Source organism: Xylocopa sonorina, chromosome 6, assembly GCF_050948175.1.
Source record: "Xylocopa sonorina isolate GNS202 chromosome 6, iyXylSono1_principal, whole genome shotgun sequence".
Lineage (NCBI taxonomy): Eukaryota > Metazoa > Arthropoda > Insecta > Hymenoptera > Apidae > Xylocopa > Xylocopa sonorina.
The window spans coordinates 2946991-2966370 of NC_135198.1; the positions used below are offsets into that span (position 1 = coordinate 2946991).

General features: G+C 44.0%; 2 protein-coding genes across 2 annotated transcripts in view; one reads left to right on the forward strand and one right to left on the reverse strand.

Annotated features, from left to right (window-relative positions):
* Window positions 1-793, forward strand: part of 5-ht2b (5-hydroxytryptamine receptor 2B) — a 74709-nt gene extending 73916 nt beyond the window's left edge. The window contains exon 6 of the mRNA XM_076896743.1: window positions 258-793. Coding sequence (XP_076752858.1) covers window positions 258-751 — 494 coding nt within the window. The 3' untranslated portion in view covers window positions 752-793. The remainder of the gene's footprint in view (window positions 1-257) is intronic.
* Rpn2 (Regulatory particle non-ATPase 2) overlaps window positions 1-19380 on the reverse strand; it is a 60850-nt gene that overhangs the window by 17930 nt on the left and 23540 nt on the right. The window lies entirely within an intron of this gene.

Here is a 19380-nt window from a genome sequence, read left to right on the forward strand (position 1 = left end):
CGAGAACATTCCGTTCCAACAATACATCTAACCGTTCTATTTTGAGAAGAGTAGATGGCAATCTAAGCTGCCATCTTGAAAAACCTATACTATACCAGAGCCAATTATCATATACCTCAACGTTTCCATAAAATAAGTGAACCTTCGAGGAAACATCCCACGCCACAAATTCTCCGTTTCTCCCAAAAATTACACCAGTCAACCAGCTAGCTCCTAATGGCTAAAACTAAAATTCCTCCTCGTCTGTATCTCCGCAGGGAGCACGAGGACCTCGCTGCTGCCGTCGAGGGCCGCGCCGATGAGACGCGCGGCGACGATGAGGGCGCACAACGGCGCGGCCAGCGTCAGCTCGAAGCAGAGCAGCAACTCGTCCTCGCCGTGTCTACCCAGATACCCCGGGCACGTGCGCAGCCATCACTCGAGGACGAGCAGCGTGGTGTCGAGGAACAGTACGCGGCACGGACGCATCATCCGGCTGGAGCAGAAGGCCACCAAGGTGCTCGGCGTCGTTTTCTTCACGTTCGTGATTCTTTGGGCGCCGTTCTTCGTCCTGAACCTAATCCTGGCCGTGTGCCCCGACTGCGAACGGCAGATCGACCGCAAGATCTTCGATCTGGCCACCTGGCTGGGCTACGCCAGCTCCATGGTGAACCCTATCTTCTACACGATCTTCAACAAGGTCTTCCGGCAGGCGTTCAAAAAGGTGTTGCTCTGCAGGTACAGGAACCAAAGCTGGCGGCCGTCCAGGTAGGCCTTCGGCCCCGGGAGGCCGGGGATTTCTGTCACCAGGGTTTAAAACAGCCAAACAAGTGTGGGTGCTTGTGAATCGGGGCGGCGGGGGTGGTTTTTAATGGGAACGCGGGCTGTACATGGTTGGACGAGCGATTGGTGGAACAGTGGTGTGGTTTCAACTAATTTCGGGTTATGTATGTATGTAGATTGGTCGAAGTTCCAACGACAGTGGTGTTCAGGAAGCAAAAGTGTCGGATATAGTGAAGAATCGGTAAAGAGGAGGGAACCGTGGTTCCTAATTGTTCCTGATCGTGAAGCACGACGAAGGCTTAGTTTTAAGGGAAGGACGGAAGAAGCTTTCGCGGAAATTTAGATAATCGATCTTGGGGCGCGATAAGAAAATCTCCAGATCGTGTAGATTTTGATTCTTAATTCTAGCGAAGTGTTGTTTCGAATAAGCGAAGACGTTGCTGCGCTTCTAAGTCGCCGAAGTAACAAAAAAATCGTGGTCGAGCATCTACGATTACGGATTACCATAAAAGCTCCATTTTCCTGAGAAAGAACGGAGAAACTTTCGGTAAAAGCTTAGATATCCAATTGGAGAACGTTGAAGTGCAATAAGAGCTTTCGAAGATTAAGTAGAGTGTTCCAAGTTCCAGCAAAGTGCAAAGTGTTACAATTCCTTCCTTTTTTTTTTCTAATGAAACTTGCAGAGGAGCTTCCGTGCGAGAATCGATAACAGCGAATGTGAAAACGTTCCTGAAGAGTTCCCAGCGGAAAGTGCTCCTGAGCGAGCTGCGAACAGCGAGAGAAGCGTCTCCGGCCGCCATTAAAAGCGGAGCTTCAGCGAGATCCAAAGTCGGGACACGCGAGAGACGAGCGATTTAGATTAAGAATTTTACGATAGCGAGCGAGTTGCGAACGGGATACGAACGATTAAGATTTTCCAGGGGCGTTTCACCCCTCGAAGCGGTCCGACGAGCTATCGCGGTGCGAAGCGGCTCGAAGTTAAAATAACCGAGATGAGTGGGCTAATACCAGAGATTCCCGATGCGAGCGTTTCGCTGCGACGTATGAATCTTCCAACCGGAAATCGCTCTCGAGTATCGTGTCGTGATTAAATCTCGAAAGCTGCTCGGACGTTCGCCGAGTACGGATCCGTCGCGCGGATCTCTCGTTCTTTTGCGGTGCCACGATCTCATCACCAGCGACGAAAGTTGATTACTACGAGCTATGGATGCGCTGCTACTTAGAAGTATCTGGACATCTTGTTCTTTGTTTCAAGTTTAAGAGCGATCGAAGAAAAGAGAGAAATCGTGGCGCGATAGAGTTGTTCGAGAATAAAGTTTGGCGGCAGAAATAGTTGTAGTCCGAGCTTTGCGGAGTCGTTTTGTTGCTCGAGAAACTTGTTTCTTCTCAAGTAACGTCTGTTGGCCAGATAAAAATGATTCACGTTGACGAATTGCGTTTTCAATTTAAATCCTCCACGTAGTCTGTGTATATGGGCTTCGCATAAAACGTTCACTGTGCACTGAAGGTCCGTGTAATATGAGTCCAATAGCAATTTTACATTACTAAACATGCTTTCTTTTCTTACGCTTTTTCGTAGAACGTTAAAGAAATTTAATATACGCGGAGTGTCGGTTCGTACTGAAAGTAAGCAAATTCTTAGTTCAGTACGTTTATTTCTTGTTCTTTTTCGTCTTTTTTTTTCCTTTGTCACTGAAAATGTTCGAGGCTGAAAGAGTTAACCTTCAACTGGTGAGGTGACGTCAAGTTCACGCGCGTCAAAGGCGACTCTGCGTGTTTATGGTATATTTATTACAGAAATTTTTAGGGAAATGCGACTGAGCACTTCAGTTTTTAATGCGTTCACAGTGGTGCTCGTCGCGTTATTATTTTCAACGATTGTGGAAAACTCGGATCGCTAAAAGTCAGCTGAAATATACTTTACAATGAACGCATCAATTACTAGTGAAAAGCGGTATTTTTAAGTTCCGAAGATAATACGAAATTCAATAATACTCGCGTGACAAATTCAGAGTGACAAAATAACGATGCAAACTTCGTTTTAATTACCGATACTATGTAACGATCGACAAGATAATAATAGCGTTAACGAGTGAAAATAGACCCCTACTTCGATAACATATGTGCACATTAGCATTGTTAATAATAAAAGCACGTCACCGATTGACAGTTGACACATTTTCCAAATACTTCGACCAAACAAGTCGAGCTTTAAATATTTGAATTTCAATCGCTGAAATCTACCCTCGAAAATGTCCACGCACCGATAAGTAGTAGTGCAAATCATAGAAACGACAGGTTACCAGTGAAACATCTCGCGAATAATCGATTAGAATACGAGAGTCATGAAGGGACATCCTCGAGCTTTTCACTAGCTGTTAAAAATTACTCGACCAGAGTGAATTTCGCTCGAAGACGTGCTGGTCCGTGTCGAATCGGTCCTAATGGACACCGCACAATTAACGCCGCTCGGCGAATTGTTGCCGCTCGGTTCGTTTCCGGCGAATTCACGGTGGGACGCGCTCGACTCTCTCTGAAACGAACGTATTTTGTTTTTTTATTCCGCGGGACACGCGCGCACGCGGTCCAAATTTATTCGCGATGCGAACCTTGACTTTTCCCTTTCACCATCCGCGCATGGTTTAACCTTTCGAGAGGAGGAGGCGTTTCATCCGGGGAGGAGGTGGAAATTCGTTTCAATTTCTGGCAAATTTATGTATTTCACGAACGAGTGGGTGGAACTTGTACCAGTATCGTTGGGAGGTTTCTGTTTCGTGGTTCGACCCTTTCTGAGTACCGTGTATTCGCTCTTCAAAGATTTAAAATCGCAGATACAAGGAAAAATATTTCGAGAATTGTAACGTGTCCTCAGTGTCTACGAACCAAACCATAATCACGGTAAATTAATAGTGTTACAGAAAAAAATAAAAACCTGGTCAATGATACATCTATTCCTATTAAATGTAAATTCAGGACTGAAAAGTTTGTTTGACATTAAAAAATTGGTTCACGCCAACGGTTACCACGCGAATCACGACCACTTAGCGTAGCTGTCCAATAGCACGTGACTCTATCTACCACGCGGCCATCTGATCGCAACTGACTCTATCTACTACGCGGCCGGCTGATTGTAACTAGTTTTATCTACAGCGCGGTCGTCCGTTCAAAAGTTGCTCTATCTACTGGTCGGCTGTCCGTTCGAAACTTGCTCTATCTACCGAGCGGTTGTCCGTTCAGTGTTGGCGCTATCTACCACGCGGACGTTCGAACGGAACAGGCTCTATCTACTGTCAACCATTCTCATTGCACGACCGTTTCCACGTGTTCGCGATAAACGAGGCCATCTGCTCCGAAGTCATCGCCCCCTCCATTTGTGAAAAATAGCAAGAGCGACCTCGCTCTGAATTCGATAGGTAAATTAGAGGAATTAATAGACGATCGTCTACGAGAAGAAGAGAAACGTAGAAAGTTCCGGACGAGACCGAGGACGGAATTAACTGAATCGCGAGCGAGAATCAGTCTGGAGGTCAGAAGTCGATAGCAGAGCCGTGCCCTCGAGAGCAGAAAGGGAAGAGCGTGGGCCGAGGAGGCGAAATAACTACGTCGATCGAACACGCCGAGCTAAAGCACAAAAGGACCTCCTCAGGAATTTTCTGTACCGGGAAATTCTCGCTCGTTTCACCAGATTGCCCCACGCGGAGTGGCTGCCCGCGATAAACCCGCAAATGGCGCCGCTTCTCGAGGCCGATCTTCCGCGCCGATCGCCGGATCTTGGACGCTGATAATCGTGGCTACGATTTAAGCTCGCTGCGTCCGAGCGTTTCGTACGAGAACGCTAAATCCTGCGAGCGAAACTGTTCGTCGCTGCTTAGCGATTTTTTCGGAACGAGATTGCATGGCCCGTGAAATTGTAAAACGCTCATTTCCGGCGAACTGGCGTAGATGCGGCAGAATTAACTGGACGTTCGATCGCGCTCGATTCGAATTGGAATTATTTATAAACGAGAAATTCGTTGCTACACAGGGGTGAACGAACGCGGTTCCTCTCGACTCTCACACGCGAGACTCGATAGTATTAATTGTAACGTTCTTCTCAACGAAAGAGACGCAAGAAAATGGCTAACTTGAATTTCAACGTGGCACACGCTCTTCGTGTATTTTCTAGGAATGTACATAATTAAAGAATAGCGTTAAGCGAATGTAAATACTAATACAAGAAATAACTACTGAGTCGATCGACGAGTTGATAGCCCGCAGATTGCTCGTCGCTACCATCTTTTAACCAGTCGAAACGACCGATCGACGAGCCGACAACAATCGTAATTTAGTATCGTTAACAGAATTGTATGATATAAATTGTTAAGAGAACTGTACCATAAATAAAGTTGGCCGGTTTGTGGTCGCTCGTGGGAGCGAGGAGCAGGTGCACGCGTCCTGCTAGAGCGTCAAAGCGACGAGACGCGAATTGGAGGATCAGAGGTGAACGAGGAGAGAGGCTCAGACAGGAACCAGTGGTTAGAGAGCGTTAATCTTTGGGCGCTCGAGCGGAGCGTCTCTGTGAGATCCCCGCGAAGATTGCCATCCCGGACGAGCTCCACCAGGAGATCCAATCCCTCGCTCGGATCCTGAATACGATTGCAATCGCGAGTGGGGCCCTCGTTCCTCCTGATTGCACGGTGTCGTCGCGTCTCGACGACGGTTTGACGCCACGCGAGCGACACGCTTCTTCGACTGTTTACGCTTCGTTTGCTCCTGACTGGCTGGAGTCTCGATTTAGAAAGACGAGAGGAGCTTCTCGATCGTTAGAAAGACAAGAGGAGAGCAACAGTTTTCTTCTCTGATAAATTCTATTTGATCGTAACTCGAGAAATGTTTGTTCGAAGGTTCGCGAGGAAACTAGATCGAGATTGGCGCACGCGAAATGGTATTTTTTACCGTCGGAAAGTATGTTTTCGGATTAATGGGATTAAAGAGTCGGACGTTTCATTGAGACAGAAGTCGCGCTGAAAATGTCGCGTTTCGTTGATAATTAAATACGCGCGGGCATTTTAATAATGGAATTCACTGAAAATGATACGGTGCTTTAGCCAGAGGAAACATTTCGCGATGACATTTCATGCGTTACGACCTAAAATACCTGACATTTAAACGAGCCACGTCCGCCGGCAGAGTTTCCATTTACTATTCATCGCAGTAACTCGAATATTGTTCCTAAGAGTAAAGGAGTTGAAAAAACAAGCGAATAGCAAAGTTCACTGGCTACGAGCGACGTTTCTTATTCAGCCTTGAACGAACACGGGGATATCTCGCGGAGCCTTGCATCCTCGAAGCAACCCACGCACATCTCGCGAGTAACAAATACAATCGACGTGTCTAGAGAACATATCTCGCGAATAATTGGCTACTGCCTATAATCGTTCGAGAAATGTAGCAGACCTCAGATATAAATACAACAGTGTGCCCAAAAATGTTCGAAACGAATATTAATTTATTAAGAAGAGCCTGCTTCTAAAATTCTCAAACACCACGAACACAGGAAATTTTTACTTCGAACTTGCTCACCTCTCAAGTGTCGCGTGCTACGCCAACGTTAATCAACATGTAACCGCTAAACAACGAGGACAGAAAATTCTCAGTGGTTCACTGATTGCAATAAATGAACGAAACTGTATACAGCAGAATTTATAGCTCGAAATGAACAATCGTGAAAATTTTAATTTCGCTTGTCGTGTTCGCCGATACTCCTCGAACGAATAGTTCCCACGAGGATGCGAACGGACGATTCTCCACTTCCGCGAAGAGGCAGATCGTGGCGGGAAAACTCGCCACGTTAGAGCCGCTAATTAATCGGGTCGGATCTCCCCGAAGAAACGTGAGCCAGCGATGAAAACGAGGGAAGACACTACGCTTACGTTGTACATAGTAGAGGCGAGGTACTAATGAATAACGAGGCGCTCGTCTACCGTTACCTCGCCTAATTATTCGAGAGCGACGCGTGATCGTGCGTTAATGGCGCACGTGGAGGCGGAAGCCACGCGAGCATACTCGATTCAACTCGCGAGCCATCGTTCTCCGACACTTGTACATAGATAATCTGCGATGACACGGGACTTCAGGATCCCCTTTCTTCGAGAACGCAGAAAAATTTAGGCGCTTTAGAGGATTACGCGTTTACTTCCGCGTTAGTTGTCGAGATAATCGATCATTCTCTGTGTGGAGATTAAGTGTACTCTTGGATTCGGTCAATTGTTGGTCCAGGCACAATTTTCTGCTTTCGAAACGTTGAAATCGTTGGACTTAAGATCTTTTCCATTTTTTTTTTTCATTTTTGACAAAATGAAGATTCGATTAACTCGTAACTGTGACACGTTTCTCTTCTAGTTAAATTTAGATGAAAGATAATGGTAATTTATAACACGTTTACTTGGTCGATATGTAGCTCGTTTTCTTTCGTCGTCACACTTGTGGTAAATTACGAACGATGCTCGATATAATTTCAAATAGAGAAATAGTGGATCAATGTGTTGTTAAGATTTGCATCGTTAAAAGATATTCAGAAAACTTTCGCTTGGTAGACGTAAGCTGAATCGTGGCTGGACTAGAAGAAGTCGAAACGCATCAGTTAAATAAGATTAACCGTGAGTTCTGACGCTCGTAGAACGATCATATCCAGACAGTTTATTCGTTTAATAGTAATCGTTAAATAAAATCGGATACGACGTTGTTGTTCGCGAAACGAATACGATTGATCGTTGTTGCATAGTGTGTAAGGTAATCTGTTAATAACTCATCGTCCGACGTTGGAACCTGGAATTTTGTTAATAAAGAAAGAGTGTCTCACAAATGAATACAGAGATCCAGAACCTGTTCCGTGAAAAAGATTACGGGCGCCGATGCATTCGGCGAAATCTGAGCGCGCGGGAAATGTACGGGTGGCTTTAAATTAAAGAAGAATTTATGTGCCAAAGGTGTCTCCCTTAAGCGTTAAGCGGTATATTATATCACGCTGCTTTATGAGAACGTGACGTTATTTATTGTGAAACTTTTTTTTCATTCGAAGCTCTACGAAAAGCTACGCGAACGAGGGGCCGTGCGTAAATTTCTCTTACTTCACGAAAATGGAGAAAGGAACGTAGCTAAAGAAAAATTCTCCGTTACGGATTACTATTTTGCGTAACTTGACTTTAGCAAAATAAAACGTACATCCACGGTATAATATAACAGGAAAACTGGAGGTAAGGTAGCGTGGGCGTGCATCATTTTCAAAATAAACGTCTCGCATTACGCATTGTACCCTGAATATCCGAAAATCAATTCGCATTAGACGGCGAGGGAGGAAGTAGGTCGGACCGCTCGAATGAGCCTCTCGATGCGAGATATTCAAGCCGGCTGGATGATCACCAGGATATCCTTGGCATCGATTACTTACGAATTTCGTTCCAGCGACGGGACTAAGGTAGAGGCGGATTTTTAATCAGCGAGCAACTCTGCTCGTGCACGCGAGAGTTCGTCTGATCGATCAAAAGACGCTCGCGTCTCTTTTCTAATCGTCGTTTCTCTGGTTCTGTTCAGAAACTACGATCGAATAATCAAGCAGTAGAAATTGAAATTCGAATAAAGTAACAATCTACTCTCACCCCTTTTCTCACCCTTTCTATATCATTCTCCATCCTGGCAACGTACGACAACCTCAATCCTCCGCTATCCCCACAGAACGAATCACCCCCTAAAGAAATCTCCTTCCTCTCATAAAATACGAATCGAATCACCCCTTAAAAATTTCGCGTCTAAATCTGAAATCTACAGAACGGATGCACGGAATAAAATAAACGATGCATCAAACGCTTGGTATTCCTCTGCAAACCGCAGGAGCGATCGCGAGGACACGCAGAGACGAGGGCGAAACGAGGAGGCAGGAAGAGGTTGGGGGTGGTTGGAACTTCAAAGGCTGCTCATTGTCAGCGGCAACGGAGACGCGATACGAGGGGTAAAGAAAGAAACAAAGAGGCGCCTGCGCCTTTAAAATCCGCCTGTCTCCTCCGTGATTTCGCGAGAGCCGTGCACCGATCCGACGGTACCCCCGAAAACCCGTCGCAGCCTCTCGAACGTGTTCCTTCCGGACTCCCGAGCCCGGGTACGAGCACCGCGATTCATCAGCGACTTTGCCTCGAGAACATCCGACATCTCGCAAACTTTTCACGGTAACCAGCTTCGCCTCAATCAGCGAGATTATACGGGCGCGGATGAACCGGTTCGAGCGGGTGGTCCTGCGCGAGCTGAGGCTCGCCCAGTTGCTTCGCGGTTTCAAGGGATATTGGGATGCACGGATTTTCGAATGGAATGTGGAATTGTGGTCGTGTGGTTCGATTTGGGGAATCGAGGATCGATTAGGTTTAGCTTCGAAATTTCGCTTCCGATTCGATGATTCCGCGCTGTTTCGTGGTGTGTTCCAGCATCTTTTTCAATTGATCGATGAAATTTTCGTGCTTCATTTTGGAGAGAATAAGAGAAGCGCGTTCGACGCTTAGTTTTGGGGAAAAGTGATCGAACACCTTTGAAGTACACTATTGATACGAAAGTCCAGGAACGAGCGAGACTAAGGTGTCTACTGGCAGCCATACTAGATACTATCGCGCGTAGAATTTTAGTATTAACATACTCCAATTTAATTTCAATACCTGTCCACTTCGGAGAAAGTGTAATACAAGAAAGAAAAGGTTGTCGAGCTTCCTCAGTCTATCAAGAGCTGATCAACTTCGAATCAACGATAACAGCTCTTCAAAGGGAAAGAAAAAGGAATTTGCGTTACGAGTACGTGGGAAACTGATCTCAGAATTTTTAACATCCAACTGCACGCCTCGAAAAAAGTTCTACGAAATGAAAAAGAACGTAGGCGAGAGGGAGTTCGAGGAACGTTGGACGGTGGCCACCGTTAGGGGTGGCTGGGGGTGGCACGTATTTTCGCCGTCCGTGGCAATAAGACGTCAGAAGTGCTAAGTTGCCCGGTCTCAATGCGCCTTCATTCATCACACCGGGAAATTTAATCAATAGCCGGATTGTAAGGGAAACAAACCAGTTCTCGGCTCGAAAAACGAAACAACGAGTCGCGCCCAAAGATGGACGATGGAACGTATCGAAGCGGAGAAGATAAAACGGCGGGAGAAATTAAACTGGCGATTACCGACACGCGAGTTCATTTCTGCGTAATCGACAATGCTAAAAGTAAAATTAGCTCGGAAAAATAAACGAAGAAAATTCGATGGTTCGTTTACTTAAACCATATAAAGGCGCAGCTTGGACAATGATACAATTGTGAAAAATATTTCTTTTTCTTTAACCGAAGTTACTAATTCAGCCTTCGATACAAACGTTTCTGCAAACTGTCATAAACTTCTAAAAAAAAAAAGGAATCTCTCTCTACATGCAAATTCATCTCAGTCTCGAGATATTACAACGCGTACACAGTTGGCATAGTACATGCATTCAACCCTTCTTGCATATTTAAGCTACCTACTCAAATGCATTAACGTTCGTACTCCCCTAACGAGCAACTACGAACGCATTTCTTCAACATCAAATATTTAAAAGAAGAAACAGAGCGGGAAATATATTCCCCGCGTTGATCGAGGAATATAACAAGACTCGAGAGGAAGAACAGTGGAAATAAGGTAGTAGGCGGGCGCTCGAGTATTTCGCAAACAGTGTCCGGCGGAAATCGAGGAACACAGCCATAAATAACGGATTTCAGCTGGGACGGAATCGAGGCGAAGAACGAGGCTTCCATCTGTGTTCGACGTGACGTTAATTAACCCTCGAATAGTTTCTCCGAGCGTGACACGAGTTCCCGCGTGTACACGTCGACAAATCGGCTGAAAAAATGTGCCTTCGTCAATCACGCAGGATTTCAAGCAAGTGTATAGATGCTGAGTATATCGAGCTGTCATTTCTATGAAAAAAATGTCAAGTTTCTTTGCAAATAGTATCGTCAAGTATATTATAAACTAAGAATGCCATTTCAAAGAACTGGATTCTAACGACGATATAAAAAGTAATTAATTTATATTAATATATTGCGTAGCATCTAGAAACTTGATCGAGATTCTAGTTACGACGAGCGTTAAAATGTTTCCATCTTCGATTTACAGGGATGCGACGTGAACGTTACATTTTTCGTCCACCTCTTCTCTTCTAGTTTCATTTTATTTCCCACTGGTAATTTGCAAACGTTGCTCAAGCGGGCGATTTCGAAAGTTTTCGAACGCGATGTCCGTTAAATTAGATAAGCCCGAAGAAATTTCGAAGGAGCACGGGAAACCGTGGCGCTGTAGATGGGAACGGTAACCCCGGGGCGCCATCCCCGTTAAATGTAGCTGGAATTTAATTTCCTTTCCCGGCGTTAACTTCGTTTTCTTCCAACTTACCGGTCGCTAATTGTGTCATCATCTTTTCGACCCTACGAACTTTTTTATCACACGCCCCCCTGCATATTTATGGCCATCGGGAAATATTTTTCCCCCACAGTGAAGAGTTCCTCTTCGGCTCATCAAATTACTGCTCTTTTTTAGCTACAAAAATAACGCAGCGCTCGGCAAAAACGAGAAATATAACAAAGAGTGGCATTTAATAAAATATTGCACTCAATAAAATTGAATTTGTTAGCTGAAAATTTTATCACTCGCGTAATATTCCAAATTTCAGTTCGTTCTATATATATATATCGAATTTCCCAGAACAGTAAAGATGTACAGTTAATTAAATTAAACGCGATCGAACGCAACCATCCAGTCCCACGTATTCCACCATTGGCCAAATCCCAGATTTCGCTCAACGGTCCCGAAACTAGGTGTCTTCCACGCGAATTTCTTCCAGACAACCGACCCTAATCCCACGTTTCTCCCGTCCGACTATACCCACCCGTCTGCTAAGCCCGCGAAAGAATCGCGTCGTATATCTCTCTGACGGACGTTCCTCAGATCCTGACTGATCTACACGCGGGAACGTTCGTCATAAGCCGTACTCCCATCGTCAGCGGAAAATTGCCCTCGACAGAAATCAACAAGTGCGCCATTTCGAGCATCCGACTCTTCGTCCAGGTCATCCACGTGGCTGATTCGTTCGCTCGCGTACGACGAATGACGCGTGGCAATTTTTGTTATACAATTGCAACTGCCCATTTAAGTTAAAGTTAAGAGGATGAAAAACCAACGAAGAAATAAATGATCGCAAACAAAACAGAACGCAGCGAACCGAAGGCATCGTCAACCCTTGCATCTCACGCGTCTTCGTTACACATGATCCGCGGAGAAAGGATAAGTCCTTTAAACTCAAGGAACGTGGCTGGCCACAGTTGGCGACGTGAAAATAGTCTTCAAATCTTCCCACCCGGCAAAGGAGCGAAGCTAATTGCGGTGGATTGCCAATTATGCCAGCTCGCCTCGGCGACGACGAGACTCACCCCTTAGTGGAGTCGCGAAAGGGGCGAATTTTGAGGGGAGAACATCCTGGCAAATTGTCAGCAGGGCACTCTGATTGAGGATACCAGCTAGTAACGCTGGCTTGCTGAGCTGCTAATGCAACGCAGTTGCATTAACATTGCTCTAGTGACATAATGGAGATCCTGGGCCGCTTAATTGCCCTCGCGCGCCTGTTTAAACCGATTAATTGTTGGGGTTGATGGAGTGGGATCGATGGCTCGAGATAGTATTTTTTTTTTTAACTCCACGTAGAATGGCACGGGAGATTTTCAAGCTGGTTAATTAACCCATTTACATCGTTCGAGTGTATATATACGCGCGATTTGTACCTGGCCATTATCGTAGCAGCGAAACACGAACCGAAAACATAGACATGCTCCCGGCGATCGTTCGACGAATGCATCGAATTCGTCGAGGATCACGTCCTGTTACGAGCGAAAGGAAAGGCGTGTCACGGTGGAAGGAACGTGCCGTGCTGAGCATCGATTTTCGAAATTAACGTAGCCTGTTAGCGGCGGTATCGAGTTCCCACGTTGCGTCCCCGAGCTGGCCAAGGGAATAATAGAAGCTCGGGGTTCGACAGGTTTCCGTGGAAAACAGAACAAACCTGTCCTTGGCTTTCTTCCCCGGCTGTCTGCTTCAAAGGACAATAACGAGGAGTTTGCAGGAGGTGGAAAAGGGTTCTCTCGTGGAAAGGTTCTTTCGCGGATTCTCAAGATTTCTCCCTTAAGCTTCGAGAAAAGGTAGAAACAGATAGTCGTGGTGGAAGCACGGATTAAACTTTGAAGCCGAAGGGGGTGCGATAAAATTCAATTCAAGATCTAAAAGAATAACTGTTTGAACAAATCATTTACGAATCTCTTCTGATGTTTAGAATGGTATGCAATAAATTTTGACAAAAGATTCGAAGATAACAATCAGACAGTCGCGATATTAAAATTGAGCGAATCGACGCTCAGCACGCGAATTCAACCCCCACTGTTGCATCGTATTCACTCTTTTTTCGCGCTTATTCTTATCAACGCAACTAATCCCGACGCAAACGAATCGCCGCAGACGAGCGAACGCCCGTTGGCTAAACTGAAGCCGATTACCTCGAGGACGTTTCCCGAACGCAGCAAGTGGCAAACGAACAAGAGCGGAAGAGGTGCGCCAGAACGCCGGCAAGAATCTCGCGAGTGGCCCGTGGCATTCGAGGTGTACCAGCCGGGATCGGCGAAGGGTCGTTCGCGGCCAGACGGAAGGGTTGTTCGCGTTATTACGTCTGTGCGCGTCAATCAGCGCGTCGAGTACGATCAAAGCCGGACGAGGGATGAGCCGAGCTTAAACTCGAGTCACTGCCAGATGCACTTGCTCTCGGTAGAGTGCTCGTGCCTGGATATATTGAGAGAGAGAAAGAGAGAGAGAGAGAGAGAGAGAGAGAGAGAGAGAGAGAGAGAGAGAGAGGGTTAGACGTGTGTTAGAACGTCTGTCAGACCGTTCGCATTCACCAATGCGAGTTTGCGCGCCACGTCTCCACTGTTTATTTGCTTGGCAAAAATTCGAGCTTCTAAACCATGCGCGATATTAGACACACAGAGTATCGCAGGTTAATTTTTTGTTTCTTCTATGAATAATATTATTTAGAAGATGTAATTGAGAGAAATTAGCTGATACGATACGCGGACGTGAGTACTGTTTGGACGATAGTTGAAAACTCTGCGTGATGGGGTGCGACGTGACTACAGTGGTCGCCACGCACCAAAAAGAATTAATTCGATTTTTAAAATCCTTCCTGTGTGCGCAATTTTGTTTGATCTGGAGCGAAATGTCATTTAAACCGCGTGCTGGTATTTCTTTTTTGTATCGAACAACTATTTACTTATTAAGGTCCGATTAAACGAGTGTTTATTATATATAGAGACAGCGCGTTAAATAAATGTTCGAATTTAAACGAAAACAGAATGAGATAGTGAAGAAAAAAAGGTGAATAATTTCCGCGTTGTTCTTTTCCATTAGGCGGGAAATTGGCTGGCTGGCGAGCGCACCTGAGATCGCATCGAGCTTTCGCGCGGCCGTAACCGGAAGCGGCGCGATCGCTCATCGATTTCGAGACCCGCGGCGATGCTCGTCGATCCCGCCGTTTAAAACGACGACGCGTTCGTCCCCTGGCGGCAATGAAACCGCTATTTCGTCGCGTATCGGTGACGTTTACCTCCCTTATTTACGAGCCATGATTAACCGGGGGTTAACCGATCGCGACTCTTTGAATTTCATTGCAATTTCGTTCTGCCTTCAACGCTCCACATCCGCCCGATGTAATTTCGCGTTCGCAACGTTCGCGTAAGCGTCCTCGGACTCCATTAATTTTCATTTCGACTGGTCTCGTACTTTTTACCAATCGGGGAACTCGACCGTGCGAACGTTTGTGGAATTCTACGCGAGTGCGTCTCATTCGCGACTAATTTCGCGTCAAAGGCCGCGTAAAACGTACCGCGGAGCCGGGTGTACGTGCGATATTCGGAAAACTGGACGAGAAATCAGTGTTATTTCCGTTCTCAAATGCTGGACGCGCACCTCTACCTATCCTCGCCAACAACGAGGCGAATCTTATTACATGGGGTCACGGTAAATTGAACAGGACTGCGTAAATTAACTCGTTCAGCGCTGTGTTGCGCGACGTTAAGCCTAGATTGAATGGTAGTGTGAGAATTGATATACGCGTTCATGCCGCTCAAAGGGTTAAAGCGCTGCGCCATGGTCGGGAAAAAAGGCGGTCAATTTTCAATTTCACGCGCTCAAACGATAACTCGCGAACCATTTCCGGTTAGCCTGTTCAGGGTAAAGTAAATCATTTAAACGAGTTTAGACCATTATATAGAGCGATTTGACGGGATCGAGTTTGCGTATCTGCAGTTAGACTGCTACGAGTTGTGCGTTTAACAAAGACCGTGGCAATTGGATGGTTGCAGGCTTGGAAAATTCGTTCCTTCTAACTTCGTTCGTTGCATTCTGTCATATTGTTGCTTAACGATGATTAAATGGAAGAGAGAGTGAGAGAAAATCAGAGTCAAAAGAGATCTGGTGTAACATTCGTTAAATACCTCGTTAATTGCAAGTTTCAAAGCCTAATAAAATTCTAATTCAGGTAAAAATAAGATTTTGTTTAATATATAAATCTGATAACCCTCGTACAATTTCAACTCTGTTTCGTGCCAATTATTCAGTTGTTACTACGGTACAGGTAATTGAGTTTCCGAATAAAACAGAACCTCAAGCATAACTCTGTTACGCTTACATTCCATCTTGTATTCGCTGCCACGATCAACCCTTAAAACTCCCTTCAAGTACTCCTTGATAACACAATGCAACGCATCCGAGACACAATACCGTACGAATGAATTCCGTGTCTCGTTCAAAAGTTTATGCCTTGTCCCAATAAAGTAAGACAGAATTCCGTTTCAATTACCCCGCGCCATTCACCCTTCCATCGAGCCAATCCACCCCTCGTTCGAATCTTCAATTCAACCAACGACTTGCAACCCTTCTCTCTACCTTTCTCTCTTTCTCGTTCGAACAGCCTCGTCGTTTCGGTCTCCTTTTTTACGAGGCTCGTTGTTCGTCAGTCAAAGGGGTTGGTTGGTTCGCCAATTTCCCAGGGTAAAACCGCGTAACAAGAGCAGCTTGTCGGCGAGAGCCTTGTCCGCTGTGGCGAGAACAGAGAATTGTAATAATTTATCAGGCTTCGTGAACTCGTTCCGCCATTCGTTCGCCGAGATGGGACGCGTTTCGAAGGCCAATTAAAAGATGAAGAGCGGTGACTGTCCAGAAGCTACATCTGAATAATTCAGGGTAGTATGCCGTGGTGAATACTGAATGAATAATGCCATAATGACTGCACGTCTGCGGATATAATTGGATTTCGTGTGTATCGAGGCAATGTTTCTTGAGAGCGCTTTATTCAGATGAATTTTGGGGGATTCAGTGTGTTTAGATGGGTGCGAAGTGGTTTCGTTTGTTTAGCATTCTCGTCTCTATTTTTTCAACCCTCCTAAGTCAGTTCTCTCGTGGTACTGCATTAATTTATAAACGCTTCGAGACCCATTGGGACTTTGAAGTCCACTTTTATGTAGTTAATGACTTTGGGGATCACTTGGAATGAAACATTTCAACCTTAATTTTACTAATTGTAGGAAAATTTGTTCAGAAACCTACGAGACATAACTCGTAAAGACAAATCGCTTAAATAATTTTGTATAAATATAGCTCGACAATTTTCTCGTTTCCTCGCGTTCAACAATCCGCCAACGAAGCGTCATAAATCGAACGGGCGTAAAAAATGATCGACAGTCGTCGACTCGTCGCATCGTAACGACATCGTGTCGTTAATTAATCGAAAGAGGAACGAGCGCACGTCTTCAAAGACTCGGGACTTTATCGGTCCCCCGATACGAGCGTTGGACGCGTGACTTCTCAGTCGATATACGGCTACGTTTATTCCCCGACGCGAATTTTCACGACGTCTGAGCCCACTTTGTCGCACGGCAAAGGACCCTATTCAAAAACCATATGTTTTCGCCCCCAATCGATTTTGTTTAAACTTTGCATATTTGTAGATCTATATGTGTCTCATCAATTGCCAGAGTCTCTATCTGTCGGGCCTTTTAATAAGGGAGGGGGAGGGGGTCAAAGTACGCATTTGGCGAAAGCTTTCGGAGGCTATAACTTTTGATTAAAAAAAGATATCGACTTGAGTTTGGCGTCAAAAAATCACAAAAAAATTAAGCTTTCGAATGCTATATAATTTTTTCTCTTTTCGGAATTTTTAAGTCACATTTTATGCTTTTTTCTAGTTTTCGGGTTAGTGAAAAATTGCGAAAAATTGCTATTCCCAAAATAGGTATCCCTAGATTTTAACAAAAAACTCAGTATAGGAAGCTCATTTTATGCTCTTTAAGTGGTATAAATCTTACCCTGGGGAAACTTTTTGTTTAAAAGTTATAACATAATATTCGTGTCGATGCGCAAGCTGTGGACGCGAAATTCGAGCAAAACAAATGCTTTTCTTAACATATTGTGACTTATTATTAAAATTATTATCATCGGAGATTGAGATTATTATTGTACTAGGAAGAATTTGTTTTTAAAAATACTTTTTAATTTAATGTTACTTACATTATTCCTCTTTTTCTAGATGTCCTTTTTCTTTTGTATGTTATTCATCTTCATCTTCTGTATCTTCCGATGTTGGTCTTATATGAAGAAAATGTATGTTTAAAAAATTAGCTGGTGCTGATAGATCACTGTATCGTCCAAATCCCAGGTACCATATTATTGTTAACACATGAGCACAGCAACCAACAGTCCTCGCTCCGTTTCTACACTGGCAGTAATAACTTCTGACAGACGTAATTGTGGGCTGTGCGATATCAATTAAAGTGAATATCGAATAAAGCTTCTGATCACAGTGTCGTGATTGCAATTTAGCTTTTATGAACAATGGTGTCTGAATATCCAATCCATATTTGCTGAAGTCTGGAAGATAGCTTACCTTGCTGATAAAAAATTGGTACTTTCCAGAAAGCAAGTGATCCGCTATATACGACTTTGCAAGTGATAATTGATATGATTCCGTGAACGATTTTAAGCACTTTAATGTCCAGGCTGGGAAGTTTTCATAATGTTCTAATGTCATGTTTTCAAAGTTTTTTATTTTTTTTACAAGACCTTCGCATTCTACAATTTGCTGCATTATATTTGGTTTATTTAGGTCTTTTAATAAAGTTGAAGCCACTTCTGGATCATCATTATCACTATATATTCGTTTAAAGTATGCGTTGTGAAGAGCACTTGCAATTTTAAAATCTTCAAACAATTTTGGGACACATTCTGAAGCTATAGCTGTTTTGAAATATTTAAATCTTTTAAGTGAGCTATTTACACTTTCTACTACCCATCTTTGTTTGGTGCATACTCGACTTTCGTTTGCTTCAGAGGTTGATAGTTGTTTAACTCCTTTTTTTAGCAGGGCAGGAATGACGACTTTGTAATTATTTTGTAGTATTTCATTTTTTACGTAGGAAAAGCCTCTGTCAAGAATGAAGATATCACCAGGTTTGAAAAAGTTCTTAAACCAATCGGTATTCATAATAAATCTAAAGATATCTGCATCAGATACTGTTGCTGCCCACAATTTATTTGGACCAAAAACATCCAATATATAACCATTCGTAGTTACTGCCAGCATCGGTTTTAAAAAGTTCTTTTTTTTTTTACCACTATACGTCACTCTTTGGAAGCGATAATTCGTCCTTTTATGCAAATAAACATAAGTACCATCCCATATGGTGATTATTGCATCATCATCTTCATTAATATTATTTATGCGACGAGAAATTGCCGAAGTTTGTCTTTTAATTTTGTCCCGTGTAATATTATTTAAAAAATGTAAGTAACATTAAATTAAAAAGTATTTTTAAAAACAAATTCTTCCTAGTACAATAATAATCTCAATCTCCGATGATAATAATTTTAATAATAAGTCACAATATGTTAAGAAAAGCATTTGTTTTGCTCGAATTTCGCGTCCACAGCTTGCGCATCGACACGAATATTATGTTATAACTTTTAAACAAAAAGTTTCCCCAGGGTAAGATTTATACCACTTAAAGAGCATAAAATGAGCTTCCTATACTGAGTTTTTTGTTAAAATCTAGGGATACCTATTTTGGGAATAGCAATTTTTCGCAATTTTTCACTAACCCGAAAACTAGAAAAAAGCATAAAATGTGACTTAAAAATTCCGAAAAGAGAAAAAATTATATAGCATTCGAAAGCTTAATTTTTTTGTGATTTTTTGACGCCAAACTCAAGTCGATATCTTTTTTTAATCAAAAGTTATAGCCCCCGAAAGCTTTCGCCAAATGCGTACTTTGACCCCCTCCCCTTCCCTTATTAAAAGGCCCGACAGATAGAGACTCTGGCAATTGATGAGACACATATAGATCTACAAATATGCAAAGTTTAAACAAAATCGATTGGGGGCGAAAACATATGGTTTTTGAATAGGGTCCTTTACGAACAGCCGAGTTTTCCCACTCGAGGCGGGCAATTTACGCTCTTTCCCCGGTAAACTTTTTAACCGATCTCGAAACATCTGGTCGAA